A 19,107-nucleotide genomic window follows, 5' to 3' on the forward strand; every position below is an offset into this window, starting at 1 on the left:
GCGAGGGGTCGAGCTGCCTAGAATCTGTCCTGCTTTCCAGGCAGCCCATCTGGACCGGCTCGGGGATAGAAATTTGGGTTTGGTGTGAAGCAGCTCTTTCCAACTCTCTGGGCTCTTGTTTTAAAAGAAAAGCATTCTTCATCTCTCATTCCATCTCCCCACCTCGCATCGTGTTGTGGATTGTGGTGGTGTCAGACCTCTTCCCACTGGGGTGTTACTCTGGGGCCTTTCTTTTCCCGAGTGAGGACCAAGGTGTCCCCGCTGGTCGTGCTGTATTGTAGTTGCTGGTGCTGCCCTGAGCACTACCCTCTGCCCCTGAGCCAGTGCGCCTGGTGCAGATTAGTCTAAATCAGTCCCTTTGGAGGCTCTACCCAGCAGGACTTGTAAGTAAAGCACTCAGTCCAGATTGCCCTTTTGGAAGAGGCCAGCATTCGGTAGTAGTGAGTTTGACACCTTGCTTTTCCCACCTCCCGCATGCGAGGACCTTGATGTGCTGCATCCACTTGGCTGGCTGCTGTGTGCCACTGCCACCAGCAGAGTGACCCAGTGATGTCTGTCTGTTACAGATCACGGATACACAACTCTAGCCACCAGTGTGACCCTGTTAAAAGCCTCGGAAGTGGAAGAGATTCTGGACGGCAACGATGAGAAGTACAAGGCTGTGTCCATCAGCACAGAGCCCCCCACCTACCTCAGGTAATGCGTTCCTGGCCAGGGCATCTCTGGGGACATCTGTGGGGTCTTTTCTCAGACTCAAGAACTGGTTGGGTTGAAGTTAAATTGAAACACCTTTTTTTTTTTTTTTTTTTTGAGATGGAGTCTTGTTCTTGTTGCCCAGGCTGGAGTGCAGTGGCACGATCTCGGCTCACTGCAACCTCTGCCTCCCAGGTTCAAATGATTCTCCTGCTTCAGCCTCCCGAGTAGCTGGGATTACAGGTACCTGCCACCACACCTGGCTAATTTTTTTTTTTTTGAGATGGAGTTTCACTCTTGTTGCCCAGGCTGGAGTACAGTGGCATGATCTCAGCTCACTGCAACCTCCACCTCCCGGGTTGAAGCGATTCTCCTGCCTCAGCCTCCCGAATAGCTGGGATTATAGGCATATGCCACCATGCCCAGCTAATTTTGTATTTTTGGTAGAGATGGGGGTCTCTCCATGTTGGTCAGGCTGTTCTTGAACCCGACCTCAGGTGATCCGCCCGCCTCGGCCTCCCAAAGTGCTAGGATTACAGGTGTGAGCCACCACGCCTAGTCCTAATTTTTGGATTGAAACACTTTTTAACCGTTCCCTCTGTTTTTATACATTTTCTTAACCAGGTTTCTAAGTTCCTTCTGTATCATTGGAATTTGTAAGAAACGTAAGCCAAGTCCTGGATTCCAGGGAACAGTTATGAATGCTTGGAAAGCGGGACTCTGCGAGGCACAGTGGCTTACGCTTGTAATCCCAGCACTTTGGGAGGCCGAGGCATTGCTTGAGGCCAGGAGTTCAAGACCACCCTGGGGCAACACAGCAAGACCTCATCTCTTAAAAAACAAATAAGTGGGACCAATTTGTCAGAAAAATTAGTGACTCACATAAACTCACAAAAGAAACAACAATAGATTTGAATGTATAAAAACTTAGAACCTGGTTGGGCGTGGTGGTTCACGCCTATAATCCCAGCACTTTGGTAGACCGAGGCGGGCAGATCACCTGAGGTTGGGAGTTCGAGACCAGCCTGACCAACATGGAGAAACCCTGTCTCTACTAAAAATACAGAATTAGCCAGGTGTGGTGGCGCATGCCTGTAATCTAAGCTACTCAGGAGCCTGAGGCAGGAGAATTGCTTGAACCCGAGAGGTGGAGATTGCAGTAAGCCAAGATCGCACCATTGCACTCCAGCCTGGGCAACAAGAGCGAAACTCCATCTCAAAAAAAACAAAACAAAACAAAACTTAGAACCTTTAGAAGAGTATTTATAGTAACAATTAAAAAAGCAAGTAATTGGAAAGTTACGATGTTATATCTAGAATCTATACATCTAGATTTATACAACGAACTTGGATACCCCAACAAATAGATAAAAGATGGTCCATACCTTGAAGTACAAGGGAGTAAACAAACATGGAAAGAATTTGCCCTCGTGTAATTTCAAAAATTCCAACCATAAGACTGAGCATGGTGGCTTATGCCTATAATCTCAGCACTTTGGGAAGTCAAGGCAGGAGGATCACCTGAGTCCAGGATTTGACTCTGTTGCCCAGGAGACCAGCCTGAGCAACATAGTGAGACCTTATCACTACTGAAGGTTAAAAAAATTAGCTGGGTGTGGTGATCACACCACTCTCCTCTAGCCTGGGTAACAGAACGATACCCTGTCTCTTAAAAAAAAAAAAAAAATAGGCTAGGCATGGTAGCTCACGCCTGTAATCCCAGCACTTCGGGAGGCTGTGGCGGGCAGATCACCTGAGGTCAGGAGTTTGAGACCAGCCTGACCAACATAGTGAAGCCCCATCTCTACTGAACATACAAAATTGGCCGGGCATGGTGGCGCATGCCTGTAATCCCAGCTACTCAGGAAGGCTGAGGCAGGAGAATCGCTTGAACCCAGGAGGCAGAGGTTGCGGTGAGCCGAGATCGCACCATTGCTCTCCAGCCTGGGCAACAAGAGTGAAACTCTATCTCAAAAAAAAAAAAAAAAAATAAGGCTGGGCGCGGTGGCTCACACTTGTAATCCCAGCACTTTGGGAGGCCGAGGTGGGTGGATCACGAGGTCAGGAGGTCGAGACCATCCTGGCTAACATGGTGAAACCCTGTCTCTACTAAAAATACAAAAAAATTAGCCGGGCGTGGTGGTGGGCGCCTGTAGTCCCAGCTACTCAGGAGGCTGAGGCAGGAGAATGGCGTGAACCTGGGAGGCGGAGCTTGCAGTGAGTCAAGATTGCGCCACTGCACTCCAGCCTGGGCAACAGAGTGAGACTCTGTCTCATAAATAAATAAAATAAATAAATAAATAAATATAAAAATTCCAAGCATAAAACAAAAAACTGGCAATGTAAGGAATTGGGGACGGTGTGATGGAGCTGCGCTCATGTATGCTGGAGGTGCTGGGATTAGAGGTGTGAGCCGCCGTGCCCAGCCAGGAGTGCCCTTTTTGTAAAGCATCCTGACATCAAACTTTTTTGTTCTCTGGCCCACTAATACCACCCCTAGGAATTTGTCCCAAAGAAATATTTTCAAAGAACAAAATGAATCAATAAACCCACTATATGTGCAGAGATTCTTTGTAGCATTGTGAATAATACTGGAGAATATGGAGTCATTTAACTACCCAGCCTCAAGGAAAGCCTAGGTTACTGACGGGTCAGCTACTTGAATAGACAAAGGTGTGACCCATACGTGGTGTAATTAAGTAGATTCTGCAGTGACCCGAGACAGGAGTCCTGTGGGTGAGAGGTGCAGAATATAAGATTGTACCCATCTACCTTGTGCATTCAGCTCTCGAGAAAGTATGCATTTCTCTGCACAAAGCCCAAGGAGCATTAAGGAAGAAAAAGGATTATTGTTCAGAGTGATGTGGTTATGGAAAATCTTTTTTATGATTCCCCCCAAAGAAAGGTGGCACGCCTCCAGGCTGGCCAGTGTTACAGGCGTGTGCTTTGCAGATTCTTTTTCCCCCAAGGGATGTGGTAAGAACATAAGGATGGCTTGGCCTTCCCAGGGAAGTTGCAGAAGGAAATTGTGTGCATATGGATGGCACTTTAATTCTGCACACGTCAGCTGGGAATCTTTTATGGGGCGATAAAACAGTTTCTTGGTGATCATGACGTGAGGAACAGCTGCAGGAGTGGAATTCCATTGCCCTGGAGGTCAAGTCTTTAGGGGTGGGGGTTGGCAGAGGTTTGAAGGAAATAGCTTTGGCTGACTCCACATTACTCAGTCAGCCCAATAGGGGGACGGGCACCCTACCCATCCTGTCATTGGACAATTTGAGCAGAGGCTGGGTTCCCTCTCTCACGGAGCCTGGGATTGCAATAGAAGGAAGGGTGTTTTTTTGTTTTGTTTTGTTTTTGAGATGGAGTTTCGCTTGTCACCCAGGCTGGAGTGAAGTGGCGGGATCTCAGCTCACGGCAACCTCCACCTCCTGGGTTCAAGTTATTCTCCTTCCTCAGCCTCCCTAGTAGCTGGGATTACAGGCACCTGGCACCACACCCAGCTAAATTTTCATAGTTTTAGTAGAGAAGGGCTTTCACCATGTTGGCCAGGCTGGTCTCAAACTCCTGACCTCAGGTGATCTGTCCACCTCGGCCTCCCAAAGTGCTAGGATTACAGGTGTGAGCCACCACACCTGGCTGGAAGATTGACTTTTATAACTTAGATTTGCAGATTCTGTGTATGGCTGAGCATGTTAGTCACATTCACTGTGTCTGGTGACACTTGAATTATCCACTTGGGTTGGTAGCTAGACCTGGAAATGAGAACTTGCTACTGAGATAGGGCAGGATGAGGAGGCAGGGGCTCAGCCCAGGCTCTAACATATCCATTCATAAAGGAGGAGGTGGTCAAGATCTGTGGTTTCCAAATACAGGCTCAGCTGCCTGGGAATCATTCATGGAAGCTGCAAAGAACCCATCTTCTTGGGCCCTTCCTCAGAGGTGGGAAGTCACTTCACCTGGGTGGGGCTCAGGAATGTGCTACTTAAAATTTTGCGTTCTGGGGTCGGGTGTGGTGGCTGACACCTGTACTCTCCGCACTTTGGGAGGCCAAGGTGGGAGGATTGCTTGAGCCCAGGAGTTTGAGACCAGACTGGGCAACATAGTGAGACCCCCATCTCTGTTAAAAAAAAATAAAATAAAATTGCACTCTGAGTCCGAGCGGCCAGGATTAGGAACCATGACCCAGATAGGCTGTAGAGGGGACCCCTGTCTTGCTGTCCCCTCTCTCAGTCCCTGCCCAAGCGGATTTCATGTTCCCCAAAATGGGTACTACAAAATCCTCCCTACCCCTACCAGCGATCAAGGGGTAGTCCTAGTCTCAGCATCAGACGTGTAAGTGACTCCCGCTTTAGAAGGGAAAAGAGTTAAAGGGCCCAGAGTCCAGGCAGGTCTTGGATATTGCTTCTGTTCCCCCACCCTCTGGAAAGGAGAAGGACCTTTGTGCTGTCTTCCCAGGTCCCTCCTTAGAGGGCACTGTCAAATGTTTGTCGGCCGGGCGCAGTGGCTCATGCCTGTAATCCCAGCACTTTGGGAGACCGAGGCGGGCGGATCACGAGGTCAGGAGATCGAGACCATCCTGGCTAACATGGTGAAACCCCGTCTCTACTAAAAATACAAAAAAATTAGCCGGGCGAGGTGGCAGGCGCCTGTAGTCCCAGCTACTCAGGAGGCTGAGGCAGGGGAATGGCGTGAACCCGAGAGGCAGACCTTGCAGTGAGCCGAGATGGCGCCACTGCGCTCCAGCCTGGGTGACAGAGCGCGACGCCGTCTCAAAAAAAAAAAAGAAAAAAGAAAGAAACCTTTGTCATGACTTGCTCTGAACTGTTGAATAGTTATTGCGGAAGTGGTTGCGCAGGTGTTGGGGTTACACAGGGAAGTGATGCAGTCGCTGCCTGCTCCTGCTCACAGCCTTGCCAGGGAAAATGGGAACACACAGAGTACAGCAGGCACCCAAATGCTCTCATCTGTCTCACCCAGCCCTGGAGCCTTTGCCTTTGTTTAAAATAGCTTTTGGGGTGTGTGTGTGTGTGTGTGTGTGTGTGTGTGTATATATATATATATTTTTTAAATTCAAGATAGGGTGTTGCCATCTCACCCAGGCTGGAGTGCAGTGGCTGATCTCGGCTCACTGCAACCTCCGCCTCCTGGGTTCAAGTGATTCTTATGCTTCAGCCTCCTGAGTAGCTGAATTATAGATGTGTGCCACCACATGCCTGGCTAATTTTTGTATTTTGGGTAGGGTTGAGGTTTCACCATGTTGGCCAGGCTGGTTTTGAACTCACCTTTTTTTTTTTTTTGAGACAGAGTTTCGCTCTTGTTGCCCAGGCTGGACTGCAGTGGCGTGATCTCGGCTCACTGCAACTTCTGCCTCCCAGGTTCAAGTGATTATCCTGCCTCAGCCTCCTGAGTAGCTGAGATTACAGGTGCCTGCTACCACACCTGGCTAATTTTAGTAATTTTAGTAGAGACAGGGTTTTACCATGTTGGCCAGGCTGGTCTCGATCTCCTGACCTCAGGTGATCCACCCGCCTTGGCCTCCCAAAGTGCTGGGATTACAGGCATGAGCCACCGCGCCTGGCCTGGTTTCGAACTCTTGACCTCAGGTGGTCTGCCCACCTTGACCTCCCAAAGTGCCAGAGTTACAGGCATGAGCTGCTGCGCCTGGCGCTTTTGGTAAAAGTAACCTGGAATTTGGGAGAGAAGATCAAACTCTTCATGGGACATGGGTTATTTAAATTACTTTGGATGTCACCTCTGGAAAGTATTTATCAACCCATCTTCTGACTTCTACTGCTCTGGAAGCTTGGAGGCCAGAGGCCTTGCCTAGTCCATCTCAGGATGGCTAGTATGTCTAAAATGACAGTCTGATCACGTCTCTTCCTTCAAAACCCTGGGGACTCCCAGCCATCTGCTGAGTAAAGTCATCTTCTCACGGAGCATGTGAGACCTGTGATCAGTCCCCTCCCTGGGGGCCCCCTCCCTGGACTGCCCCTCAGTCTCTCCTCCCTGCTGCTGCCTGTGCCCCTCCCCACAGTGAACCCTGACTTGGTGTCTAAGGCTCTGCTCTATTGTCCACCCCTTGTACAAGCCTCCCCCTTGTACCACTTCCCGCATCTCCAGGAAGTGCTTCTGTGGAGCCATGTCTGGCTCATAGTGCAGTACACCATGGCCGTGGGTTAGCAACTGACCTGCGTGCTGGGCTGTGTCTGGTGCCCCTCCACACCCTTGCCCTTGCCCAGGTGCCTCTAGCATCTGATGACAGCCTGGGGAGCAGGCTTCTGCAAAATCAGGTGCACAGACAACTCACACGGGAGCCTCGAGCCTGACAGAGGTACAGTGGGCATCCCATGAGCATGAGTTGATTCCTGGTGGGCAGGATCAGGCTCCTAGACTGACTGGGGGGACTTTTCTTGTATCTCCCCAGGGAACAGAAGGCCAAGAGGAACAGCCAGTGGGTACCCACCCTGCCCAACAGCTCCCACCACCTGGATGCCGTGCCATGCTCCACGACCATCAACAGGAACCGCATGGGCCGGGACAAGAAGAGAACCTTCCCCCTTTGGTGCGGATGTGTCGCTGCGCTCACCCTCCGCGCTGATTCTCCCTTAGTTCTCCAGCACATTTCAGTCCCCTGCTCCCCAGAAAAACACTGCTTTGACCTTGTGCTCCCCACAATGCTACAGTACCTCCTCCTCTTTGAACCGCTGTGTTTCCCTGACCTCCAGGACATTGTCTGTAGCCTCTTTGGCTCTGTCTGCTGTCACCTTGCCATGTCCTCCTCACCTCTCTGGCCCCTCAAGTAGAGTTACTCGGGGCGTGGTCCTTGTGCCCTTTCTCTGCCCTCAGTTTCACACGAGTGGGTCATAGCCAGTCTGATGGTTCACATGCCATCCACGTGACTCCCACTGCGCCACCACTTCCCAGAGGCTGCTGGAATAAACCACCACAAACTGGTGGCTGCGAGCAGTGCACAGTTCTTCCCTCACAGTTCGGGGGCCCAGGAGCCCAGATTTGGTTTCACTAGACCAGATGCACGTGTAGACAGGGCCATGCTCCCTCCAGAGGCCCTCGGGGCGATTCGGTCCTTGCTGCTTCCGGCTTTGGGGGCTGCCACATTCCTGGGCTTGTGGCTGCCTCACTTCAATCTCGGCCTCTGTGGTCATGTGGCCTTCTCTGCGTGAAATCTCCCAGTCTCTCTCTTAGAAGGACACTTGGTGATGTAATTTAGGGTCCTTCTGGTTAACCTCTCAGGATCTTTCACTTAATCGCATCTGCAAAGTCTCCTTTTTTGGCCATATGAGGTGACAGTCACAGGTTTTGGGGATTAGGCTGTAGATGTCTTCGGGGTCTGTTTTTTACCTCTGTGGTCCAGACTTCCTCAGCTGCCCTCACCCCCTCAGCCTCATGCTGCCTGAAGACTTCTCCATCGGCGCATGGAGATCCAGCCGTCTCCTTGCTCAGGCTGTAGCTTTCTTTCCCAAGGCCTGGCTTTTCCTCACACAGCAAGTCCAGTCTCTCCAGGGTCCCACCCGGGACTGCCTTGGCCAGCCCCCCACTGCTCTCCCTGGGGTCTCTAGCAGCCCCTGCCTCCCCTCCCTGTTGCCTTCTCAGCTCTGCAGCTGGTGTGTCCTCTGCTCCAGGCATATCGTGTCACCTCTCCACGCAAAATCCTCCAGGCTCCCCATCACCCTCGGAGCAGAAGGAGGAGTTCTCACTGGGGTGCCAGGCCCAACCTGGCCTGGTGCTGCCACTGCCACACTCTGCCCCACTCACTCTGCCTCAGACCTGAGATCGCCCTCACTGCTGTCAGACCTCCCAGAGCTTCTGCCCAGCAGTTGCCTCTGCTAAGGTTTAGCCCGTTCCCCTTCCTCCCCTCTTTCCTTTCTTCTTTCTTTCCTTCCATCATTTCTCCTTCCCATCCTTCCCCCTCCTCCTTTTCCTTCTCTCTTCCTTCCCTCCATCTCTTCTTCCCATCCCTAGTTGACTGTCCCCTTCTCCCTTAGAGTGGCCACCCCTTTCCTCCAGCACCCCTACCCCTTTCCCTGTCTGTTTCCCAGCGCATTCATGCCTGGCACTCAGCTCGTTTCTCTCTCTCTTCCATCTGCCTCCCAAGATCGCTGGGGCCCTTCTCAGCCCTCTCCATGCTCCCAGATGCCCTTAGGTGTCCTCTGTCCTCCAGCTCCATCTCACCAACCTGCCTGCCCAACTCTTCCCTCTTTATCTTCCCAAAATACTCAACTCCATTGCTTGGAATCCTCCTGGGACTCCCTCAGGGCAGTGGCCAGTTTGCGTAGCCTGAGAGAACTGTGGGTGCTTCGACACCCGCTAGCTTTGCAGCATCCCTGACCACTGCCCCCCATGGAATCTGTGCTCTGTGGTCTGTTTGTGCGTCCTCAGCAGTTCCTCCATTCACCTGCTTTGGCCTTACTGGAATATATCCTCTTCTAGAAATGCTATTCTGCTTGTGTACAGCCTTCTGTGAAAGTCCTGCCAAATTTCAGGCTTAAATATCCCTTCACAGGACATCTGGGTTTTGTTCCAGCACTGCCCGGGTCGATCCTATTGCAGACAGACTGGTGCTTGTCATTTATGGACCCACCTGTCCCCATTAGACCATGGCCCTGGGACCCCTGCTGCCTCAGCTGTTAGCTGATAAGTGACCATGTTCCCCAGATGGGTTTGCAGAGGCCTGCTGTGCAGAGAGGGAGGCTGAAAATTTGCATGCCCAGGGCCCTGGCACCCTCACTGACTGTTGCTTCCATTTCACTTTCAGCTTTGATGACCACGACCCAGCTGTGATCCACGAGAACGCATCTCAGCCCGAGGTGCTGGTCCCCATCCGGCTGGACATGGAGATCGATGGGCAGAAACTGCGAGATGCCTTCACCTGGAACATGAATGGTACGAGGCAGTCGGGCTTGGCTGGGCCTGGCCCCAGCCCCTGTGTGTTACGTGGGAACAGTCCCCTTTCCTACCAGCTGCCTGTCAGGCAGATTCTGGACCTGACATGCGGGACATCGGGACATAGTTTTGGAGGGTGTGGGCTCTGGGTTCAGCCGTGGTTCTGTTGCTGTTCACTGTGGGTTGGGCATGTGAACTTCGGACTCCTTTCCCCATACTGAGGTTGGGGGGCCCAAGGGGCCTGGCATGGGAGGTGGCTGGTGTGCATAGCATGGATGATGATGACAATGCCACTTAGACCTAGTTCAGCCCCCGAGCCCTGCACACACCTGCCTTGGGTCCTGTCCACCACCCTGTTTCTGCTGTGTGAGGCTGCATGTGTGCCCCGTGCCTCTCTCCTCCCCTAACTGGTCATCTCTTTAGATATCCTCACTCTGTAAGTCCTGGGTCAGGTGCCATCTCTTCTGGCTCTTCCTGGGCTTCCAAAGCCTGAACAGAACTCAGTCTTTGTGCAGATGTAGACAGAAAGGTTAGAAGGGTATGCATCCCAAGTGTCTAGACTGCTTATCCCATCTGGGAGGGAGGATCATGCATGCATTTATTTTCCTATTTTTTTCTAAGTCTGTTAGAATGTATTTTTGTTATTTTATTTGATTATTACTGTTTTTTTAGATCTTGTTGAATACCAGGTTTTTTTGTTTTTTGTTTTTTAACTTAGTGTCTGTATCCTGCTGAATTTTTATAATGAACATACTCTTTATATTCAGACAAAATGCAGTGAATATCATCTTTATTTTATTTTACCTATTTTATTTTGTTTTTTTTTAAGAGACAGAGTCTCACTCTGTTGCCCAGGCTGGGGTGCAGTGATACTCTCATATCTCGCTGTAATCTTGAACTGCTGGGCTCAAGCAATCCTCCTGCCACAGCCTGCCAAATAGCTAGGAATACAGGCGTGTTCCACTGTGCCGAGCGTTATTTTTAAATGGGTGAATGTTTAAAATCATCAGAATCTCACCACCCGAATAATGTTTTCAGTTTTACCTTTTCTCTCTGTCAATTCCACATGCAAACATATTTAACACAGTTGTCACTATAGAGCAAGTCTTGTTTTATTTTTCTTCACTTGTCCTAAGTATCTTTCTGGTTTCTCTTTTTTTGTGGGGGGAGATGGAGTCTCACTCTGTCGCCCAGGCTGGAGTGCAGTGGCACGATCTCAGCTCACTGCAACCTCTACCTCCTAAGTTCAAGCGATTCTCCTGCCTCAGCCTCCTGAGTAGCTGGAACTACAGGCACCCGCCACCATGCCTGGCTAATTTTTGTATTTTTAGTAGAGATGGCGTTTCACCATGTTAGCCAGGCTGGTCTTGAACTGACCTGAGGTGATCCGCCTGCCATGGCCTCCCACACTGCTGGGATTACAGGTGTCAGCCACTGCACCCAGCCTCTTTCTGATTTCTTTAATCTTCAAACAGTGCAGCATTTTCTACTGGGTCAAGGTACCTTTGTTTGCTAAAACACCCTCTGCTGTAGACGTCTCCACGGCAGATAACATAGTTGCAACATTTTTCTTTCCAAAGGGATTTCCTAAGGGAGGAGAGTATGAGTGGTTGTGGCTGCCTTGAGCTTTCTGGAAGGATTAGGCTGCTTCCTTTGGTCATCCCCAGGCACTCGGCATGCTAGGCCTCAGTGCTAGGACTACCACTTGCTCACACTAGTGCCAGGCCTGAGTCCAAAGGCTTCTGCTCAGCCCTGAGAAGAATGCCTGAGAGCCACGTGCTGGGTGCCTGTCGCCTAGGTCCCACAGGTTAGCTGGTGAGCGGGGACACCAGGGAGAGGAGACATGGGTGAGGGGGGGACATTGGCAAGAGACTCCAGGAGGTTGTATTGAGTGTAGATGGGGACAGGTACAGTTCACTGGTCATGCCCCAGAACAGGGACAGGACAGCCCATGGGCACCAGGCCACCAGCGCTGCACAATGCCTGTTATCTCTGCCAAGCTGCCTGCTTATCTCTGCTGGCCCACATCAGAGTTATTTGTTAATTCTTGTCTCTCCCTCTCCATTTCAACCCTTTAAGGTCAGGGGCCTTGTTTTTCATTGCCGTTTTCTTTTGAGATGGAGTTTCGCTCTTATTGCCCAGGCTGGAGTACAGTGGCACGATCTCAGCTCACCACAACCTCCACCTCCCAGGTTCAAGTGATTCTCCTGCCTCAGCCTCCCGAGTAGCTGGGATTACAGGCATGTGCCACCATGCCTGGCTAATTTTGTATTTTTAGTGGAGACGGGGTTTCACCATGTTGGTCAAAGTGGTCTTGAACTCCTGACCTCAGGTGATCCGCCCGCCTCAGCCTCCCAAAGTGCTGGGATTACAGGTATGAGCCACTGTGCCCAGCTGCTGTTTCTCTTAACATATCGTCTAGCCCAGCATAGGAATTTAGTTGTTCACATTGGATCAGTCCATACTCTGTCTTGTTACGTTTCTTTGGGCAACACATAGAAAGTTCCAGTTTGTTTATACCCCCACCCTGTTCCAAAAAGCATGTAAGGAAGCTTACCATAAGTACACTGGGCCCAAATGACTAAAGCAAATGCAAATGGAGTGGTTAGGAAAAACTGGATAAAGAAGAAATGTTCAAGTTGAAGAGGGAGCTTGCACTCAGATTTTGTTTGGTGAACATTGCTGGGAATAGGGCGTGGCTCTGGGCCTTTTTAGAACCAGGCAGAGTGAGACGTGAGGATCGTTTGCACACTCAGTGTGGTCAATGTTAGCAGCAGCCTGTGGCTCTGAAGAAGTAGAATCACACGTGGTCCTGGAATCTGAGGTTTCCTGCAGCCCTCAGGAAGAGGGCACGGTATAGTAAGGAAGACCAGGATCATCCATGAACTCCACAGTGAGTTTCACTGGGCTGTTCCTCCTAAGAGTCCTCATGTAAAATATGATGTCCACTGAAAGTAATTTAGAACACAGTCTTAACTGGTGGAGAACCAAAATAGTGTTGTTCTGTGAACTCTTCCTCAGCTCTGGGTGGTATTTGGCGTTTGTAAGAGCTGTGATTCTTAACTGGTGGTTAGAAGGCCGTGCCAAAATTTTACTGATTTGCTTTGAAATTTCAAATCATCTTAAAGGTGGGCATGAGAGTCTTTATCACAGAGGGATTAAATATGTAAAGTAGCATTACTGGAGTAGCATGAATGAAGTGTATGTTCTTCAGGCCACCTTCAGAATCAGGATTGGCCAGGCGTGGTGGCTCACACCTGTAATCCCAGCACTTTGGGAGGGTGAGGTGGGAGGATCACTTGAGGCCAGGAGTTTGAGACCAGCCTGGCCATGATGGCGAAACCCCATCTCTACTAAAAATATAAAAATTAGTCGGGTGTGGTGGTGCATGCCTGTGGTCCCAGCAAGTTGGGAGGCTGAGGCACAAGAATCGCTAGAACCCGGGAGGCAGAGGTTGCAGTTAGTTGAGATCATGGCGTTGCACTTCAGCCCAGGCCACAGAGTGAGACTCTGTCTCAAAAAAAAAAAAAAAAAAGAAAAAGAAATCAGGGTTTTTCTCAGGTTTCTGGTAGGTGTTGTGATGCGTTTGAGGTTATCTTCTCTGAAAAGGACTTGAAGTAGGGCTTCTCTGAATCACTGGTGAAGTATGGTGTCACCTGCCTTAACAGTCTGCTGAAGAAGGGAAGGATTAAAATCCTCCAGAAAAGATGAGCTGCCTAACCAGAACACATGCAGACATAGATGCCATCTTCACCCAGAAGGGGAACAAGGGAATCACCTCAGGAAGAGGTTTGGAATCTGTCTTGGCACACAGGCAAAGGAGTGATTAGGGTCCTGAGTGTCTACACTTGGCTATAGAAGGCAAGTTTTTTTGGTTTTTTTTGTTTGTTTGGTTTTGGTTTTTTTTTTGAGACGGAGTCTCGCTCTGTTGCCCAGGCTGGAGTTCAGTGGCGCGATCTCGGCTCACTGCAAGCTCCACCTCCTGGGTTCACGCCACTCTCCTGCCTCAGCCTCCCGAGTAGCTGGGACTACAGGCGCCCGCCACCACGCCCAGCTAATTTTTTTGTATTTTTAGTAGAGATGGGGTTTCACTGTGGTCTTGATCTCCTGACCTCATGATCCACCCGCCTCGGCCTCCCAAAGTGCTGGGATTACAGGCGTGAGCCACTGCGCCCGGCCTAGAAGGCAAGTTTTTAGAGATTTATATCCACATGCTTGTTTTGGACTCTAAAAAATTAAATGAGGCTGAGCACAGTTGCTCACACCTGAGACTGAGGCGGGCAGATCACTTTGCCCGGGAGTTCAAGACCAGCCTGGGTGACATGTTGAAACCCCATTTCTACAAAAATTCCCCAGATGTGGTGGCACATGCCTGTGATCTCAGCTACTTGGGAGGCTGAGGTGGGAGGATCGCTTGAGCCCGGGAGGTTGCGGCTTCAGTGAGCCGTGATTGAGCCAGTGCACACCAGCCTGGGCAACGGAGTGAGACCCTGACTCAAAAACATTTTTTTTTAAGTTTAAAAAAAAATCAAATGATAGATTCAAGAAGCCAAGTGAAGCCCATTATGATTAACCCAAAGCAATCCATGCAAAGACACATCATAATTAAACTTCTGGAAACTCAACACAAAGAAAAAAATCTTGAGAGCAATCAGAGAAAAGGACAACTTACCTGTAGGGAAAAGACCGTGAGAATAGTGGTAGATTTCTTTTTTTTTTTTTTTGAAACGAAGTCTCACTGTGTTGCCCAGGCTGGAGTGCAGTGGCACTATCTTGGCTCACTGCAAGCTCTGCCTTCCGGGTTCACGCCATTCTCCTGCCTCAGACTTTCGAGTAGCTGGGACTACAGGCGCCTGCCACCACGCCTGGCTGATTTTTTTGTATTTTTTAGTAGAGACGGGGTTTCACCTTGTTAGCCAGATGGTCTTGATCTCCTGACCTCGTGATCCGCCCACCTCGGGTTCCCAAAGTGCTGGGATTACAGGCTTGAGCCACCGCGCCCAGCCAAATGATGGTAGATTTCTCATGTGAAACTGGAGGCTAGAGGAAGTGGCATGATATTTTTCAAGTACTGAAAGAAAAGAACTATTAATCTAGAATCCTGTACCCAGTGACAATATTGTTCAGGAATGAGCGATATTGGACATTCTTAGTCAACACATTCTTAGATGAAAGAAAACTAAGTGCTAGGTGCAGCAGCTGACGCCTGTATTCCCAGCACTTTGGAGGCTGAGGCAGGCACATCACGAGGTCAGGAGTTGGAGGCCAGCCTGGCCAACATGCTGAAACCCCGTCTTTACTAAAAATATAAAAACAATTAGCTGGGCGTGGTGGTGCATGCCTGGAATCCCAGCTACTCAGGAGGCTGAGGCAGGAGAATCACTTGAACCTGGGAGGTGGAGGTTGCAGTGAGCAGAGATCACGCCACTGCACTCCAGCCTGGGCGATGAGCAAGACTCTGTCTCAAAAAAAAAAAAAAAAAAAATACACGGACCTAAATGAAAATGCAGCGTATCAAAATTTGTGGGATAAAGCTAAATACAACAATGCAGATTATCTGTAGCACCAGTGCGTACATTAGAAGACAGGAAAAGCTTTCCTCAAATTGATACTCTAAGCTGTCATCTCAAGAACCAAGAGAAAGAGAAACAAAACCAAACTAAGCAGAAGGAAGGACATTTGAAGAGCAGAAATCAATGACATTGAAAACAGAAATCAAACAATAGAGAAAATTAATGACACCTAGCTGGGTCTTGCAAGGCTGACAAAAAGAACGTAACTTACCAGTATCAGGAATGAAATGGGATGTCACCACAGACCCTGCAGATATCAATACTGCAAACAATTCTATAAGTTTGACAACTTACACAAAATGGATGAATTCCTTGCAAAACACAAATTAGCACAACTCATCCAATATCAAATAGATAATTTGAGTTGCCCTGTTACTATTAAGAAAACAGAATTTGGGCCGGGCGCGGTGGCTCAAGCCTGTAATCCCAGCACTTTGGGAGGCCGAGGCGGGTGGATCACTAGGTCAGGAGATCGAGACTATCCTGGCTAACATGGTGAAACCCCGTCTCTACTAAAAATACAAAAAACTAGCCGGGCGTGGTGGCGGGCGCCTGTAGTCTCAGCTACTTGGGAGGCTGAGGCGGGAGAATGGCGGGAACCTGGGAGGCGGAGCTTGCAGTGAGCCGAGATCACGCCACTGCATTCCAGCCTGGGAGCACAGCGAGACTCCGTCTCAAAAAAAAAAAAAAAAAAAAAAGAAAACAGAATTTGTAATTTTAAAACCCCCAAAAATGGCCAGGCACAGTGGCTCTTACCTGTAATCCCAGCTCTTTGGGAGACTGAGGTGGGAGGATTCCTTGAGGCCAGGAGTTCAAGATCAGCCTGGGCTAGCAGGATCCCATCTCTAATTAAATTTTAAAATATAAAACATTATTTTTAAAAAGGAAAAAATTATCCCTCCAAAAAAATCTCTGGGCCCATATGATTTCACTGGAGAATTCTATCTATCAAATGTTGAAAAATGAATTAACACAAATTCTACACAATCTCTTCCAGAAAATGGAAGAGGAGAGCGTACTTCCTCAAACCTAAAGACAGTACCAAAAAAAGAAAAATACAAACCAATATCCTTTATGACTATAGATGCAAATTCCTTATCAAAATATTGGGAAATAGGATTCAGCAATATATAGAAATAATCATATACTGTGACCAAGTGGGATTTATTGCAAGGACGGAAGGCTGGGTCAATACTTGAAGCTCAATCAATGTAATCCACCGTATTAACACACTAATGAAGAAAAATCACAGGATCAGATCGGTTGATACAAAAAAAGCATTTTGTAGAACTCAACACCTGATGATAAAAATGCTCAGAAAAGTAATAGCAGGAAACTTCCTCCATTTAATAAAAGCATCTATTTAGTACAAAAAGTCCTGTCGCTAATTTTTTTTTTTTTTTTGAGACAAAGTATCGCTCTGTCACCCAGGCTGGAGTGCAGTGGCATGATCTCAGCTCACTGCAAGCTCCGCCTCCCGGGTTCACGCCATTCTCCTGTCTCAGCCTCCCTAGTAGCTGGGACTACAGGTGCCCGCCACCTCGCCCGGCTAACTTTTTGTATTTTTAGTAGAGACGGGGTTTCACCGGGTTAGCCAGGATGGTCTCGATCTCCTGACCACGTGATCCACCCGCCTCGGCCTCCCAAAGTGCTGGGATTACAGGGGTGAGCCACCGCGCCCGGCCTTCTGTTGCTAACATTTAATAGTGAAAGGTTGCATGCTTTCTGCCAGAGATCAGGAACAAGCGAAATATGTCTGCTGTCACTATTCTTATTCAACATAGTGGAAGTTCTAGCTAATCCAATAAGCCGAGAAAAGGAAATAAAAGACATGTAGATGGGAAAGGAAGAAATAAAATCCTATTTGCAGATGACATGATTGTCCTTGTGGAAAATCCCAAGGGCTCTACAGAAAACTTGGAGAACTAATAACAGTTCCCAAGGTCACAAGATGCAAGGGATACAAGCTAAACATACAGAAATCCATTTTATTTCTATATACTATTAATGAGTACCTAGACACAAATTAAAAATACATTACCATGTATCATCACTCAATAAAAAAAGGAATACTTCGGTATTAATCTAATAAAACATGTACAGGACTTACATACCAAAAACTATAAAACACTGATAAAAGTAATTAAAGAAGACCTAAATAAGTAGACATATCATATTCATGGATTAAAAGACTCTAAGGGCCGGGCGCGGTGGCTCAAGCCTGTAATCCCAGCACTTTGGGAGGCCAAGACGGGCAGATCACGAGGTCAGGAGATCGAGACCATCCTGGCTAACCCGGTGAAACCCCGTCTCTACTAAAAAAATACAAAAAACTAGCTGGGCGAGGTGGCGGGCGCCTGTAGTCCCAGCTACTCAGGAGGCTGAGGCAGGAGAATGGCATGAACCCGGGAGGCGGAGCTTGCAGTGAGCTGAGATCCGGCCACTGCACTCCAGCCTGGGCGACTGAGCCAAGACTCCGTCTCAAAAAAAAAAAAAAAAAAAGACTCTAGATGATGTCAGTTTTCCCCAAGTTGATATACAAATTTAATGCAATTTCTATGAAAAATCTCAGCAAGACTTTTTTTTGTAGATATAGACAAGATTGTTCTAAGATTTATATGGAAAGGCAAAGAAACTAAAATAGATAATAGATAAAGCAAATTTTTTTTTTTTTTTGAGACGGAGTTTTGCTCTTTTGCCCAGGCTGAGGTGCAGTGGCGTGATCTCAGCTCACTGTAACATCCGCCTTCCGGTTTCAAGCGATTCTCCTGCCTCAGCCTCCCGAATAGGTGGGATTATAGGCGCCCGCCACCATACCCGGCTAATTTTTGTGTTTTTAGTAGAGACAGGGTTTCACCATGTTGGCCAGGCTGGTCTCGAACGCCTGAACTCAGGCAATCCACCCGTCTCGGCCTCCCAAAGTGCTGGGATTATAGCAATTTTGAAAAAGAGTAAAGTGGGAGTAATCGTTCTACCCAATCTCAAGGCTTACTATATAGCTGCGATAATCAAGACTGTGTGGTGTTGGTAGAGTGACATACCGTGATGGAACAGACCCACACAAACGTACCCTCCTGATTTTTATAAAGATGCAAATGTAATTCAGTGGAGGAAAGACAGCTCATTCAACAAAATGGCGCTGGAGCAATTAGACAATTATAGGCAAATAGGCTAGGCGCAGTGGCTTATGTCTGTAATCCTAGCACTTTGGGAGGCCGAGGCGGGCCGATCACCTGAGGTCGTGAGTTCGAGACCAGCCTGACCAACGTAGAGAAGAAACTGTCTCTACTAAAAATACACAATTAGCCGGGCGTGGTGGCGCATGCCTGTGATCCTAACTACTTGGGAGGCTGAGGCAGGAGAATTGCTTGAACCTGGTAGGTGGAGGTTGCCGTGAGCCGAGATCGCGCCACTGCACTCCAGCCTGGGCAATAAGAGTGAAACTCTGTCCCCACAAAGCAACAAAATAAAGGCCATGGGTGGTGCTCACGCTTATAATCCCAGCACTTTGGGAGGCCGAGGCGGGCGGATCACCTGAGGTCAGGAGTTCGAGACCAGTTTGACCAACATGGAGAAACCTCATCTCTACTAAAAATACAAAATTAGCTTGGCGTGGTGGTGCATACCCGTAATTCCAGCTACTCGGGAGGCTGAGGCAGGAGAATCACTCAAACCCAGGAGGCTGAGGTTGCTGTGAGCCAAGATCACACCACTGCACTCCAGCCTGGGCAATAAGAGCGAAGCTCCATCTCAAAGAAAAAAAAAAAAAAAAAGGGGGCCGGGCGCGGTGGCTCAAGCCTGTAATCCCAGCACTTTGGGAGGCCGAGACGGGCGGATCACGAGGTCAGGAGATCGAGACCATCCTGGCTAACACGGTGAAACCCTGTCTCTACTAAAAAATACAAAAAACTAGCCGGGCGAGGTGGCGGGCGCCTGT

At 49.0% G+C, this 19,107-nt stretch overlaps 1 protein-coding gene across 6 annotated transcripts in view; it reads left to right on the forward strand.

Moving 5' to 3' along the window:
- Positions 1–19,107, forward strand: part of SMARCB1 (SWI/SNF related, matrix associated, actin dependent regulator of chromatin, subfamily b, member 1) — a 43,614-nt gene that overhangs the window by 6,235 nt on the left and 18,272 nt on the right. For 4 of the 6 annotated variants that reach the window (XM_025400692.1, XM_025400694.1, XM_025400691.1 and 1 more), the window contains exons 3-5: positions 567–696; positions 7,121–7,258; positions 9,470–9,597. In XM_025400692.1, coding sequence (XP_025256477.1) covers positions 567–696; positions 7,121–7,258; positions 9,470–9,597 — 396 coding nt within the window. Of the gene's footprint in view, positions 1–566; positions 697–7,120; positions 7,313–9,469; positions 9,598–19,107 lie in introns of all 6 variants that reach the window. The other 2 variants (XM_025400689.1, XM_025400690.1) reach the window with 1 other exon arrangement.

Source organism: Theropithecus gelada, chromosome 10 (genome assembly GCF_003255815.1).
Source record: "Theropithecus gelada isolate Dixy chromosome 10, Tgel_1.0, whole genome shotgun sequence".
Classification (NCBI taxonomy): domain Eukaryota; kingdom Metazoa; phylum Chordata; class Mammalia; order Primates; family Cercopithecidae; genus Theropithecus; species Theropithecus gelada.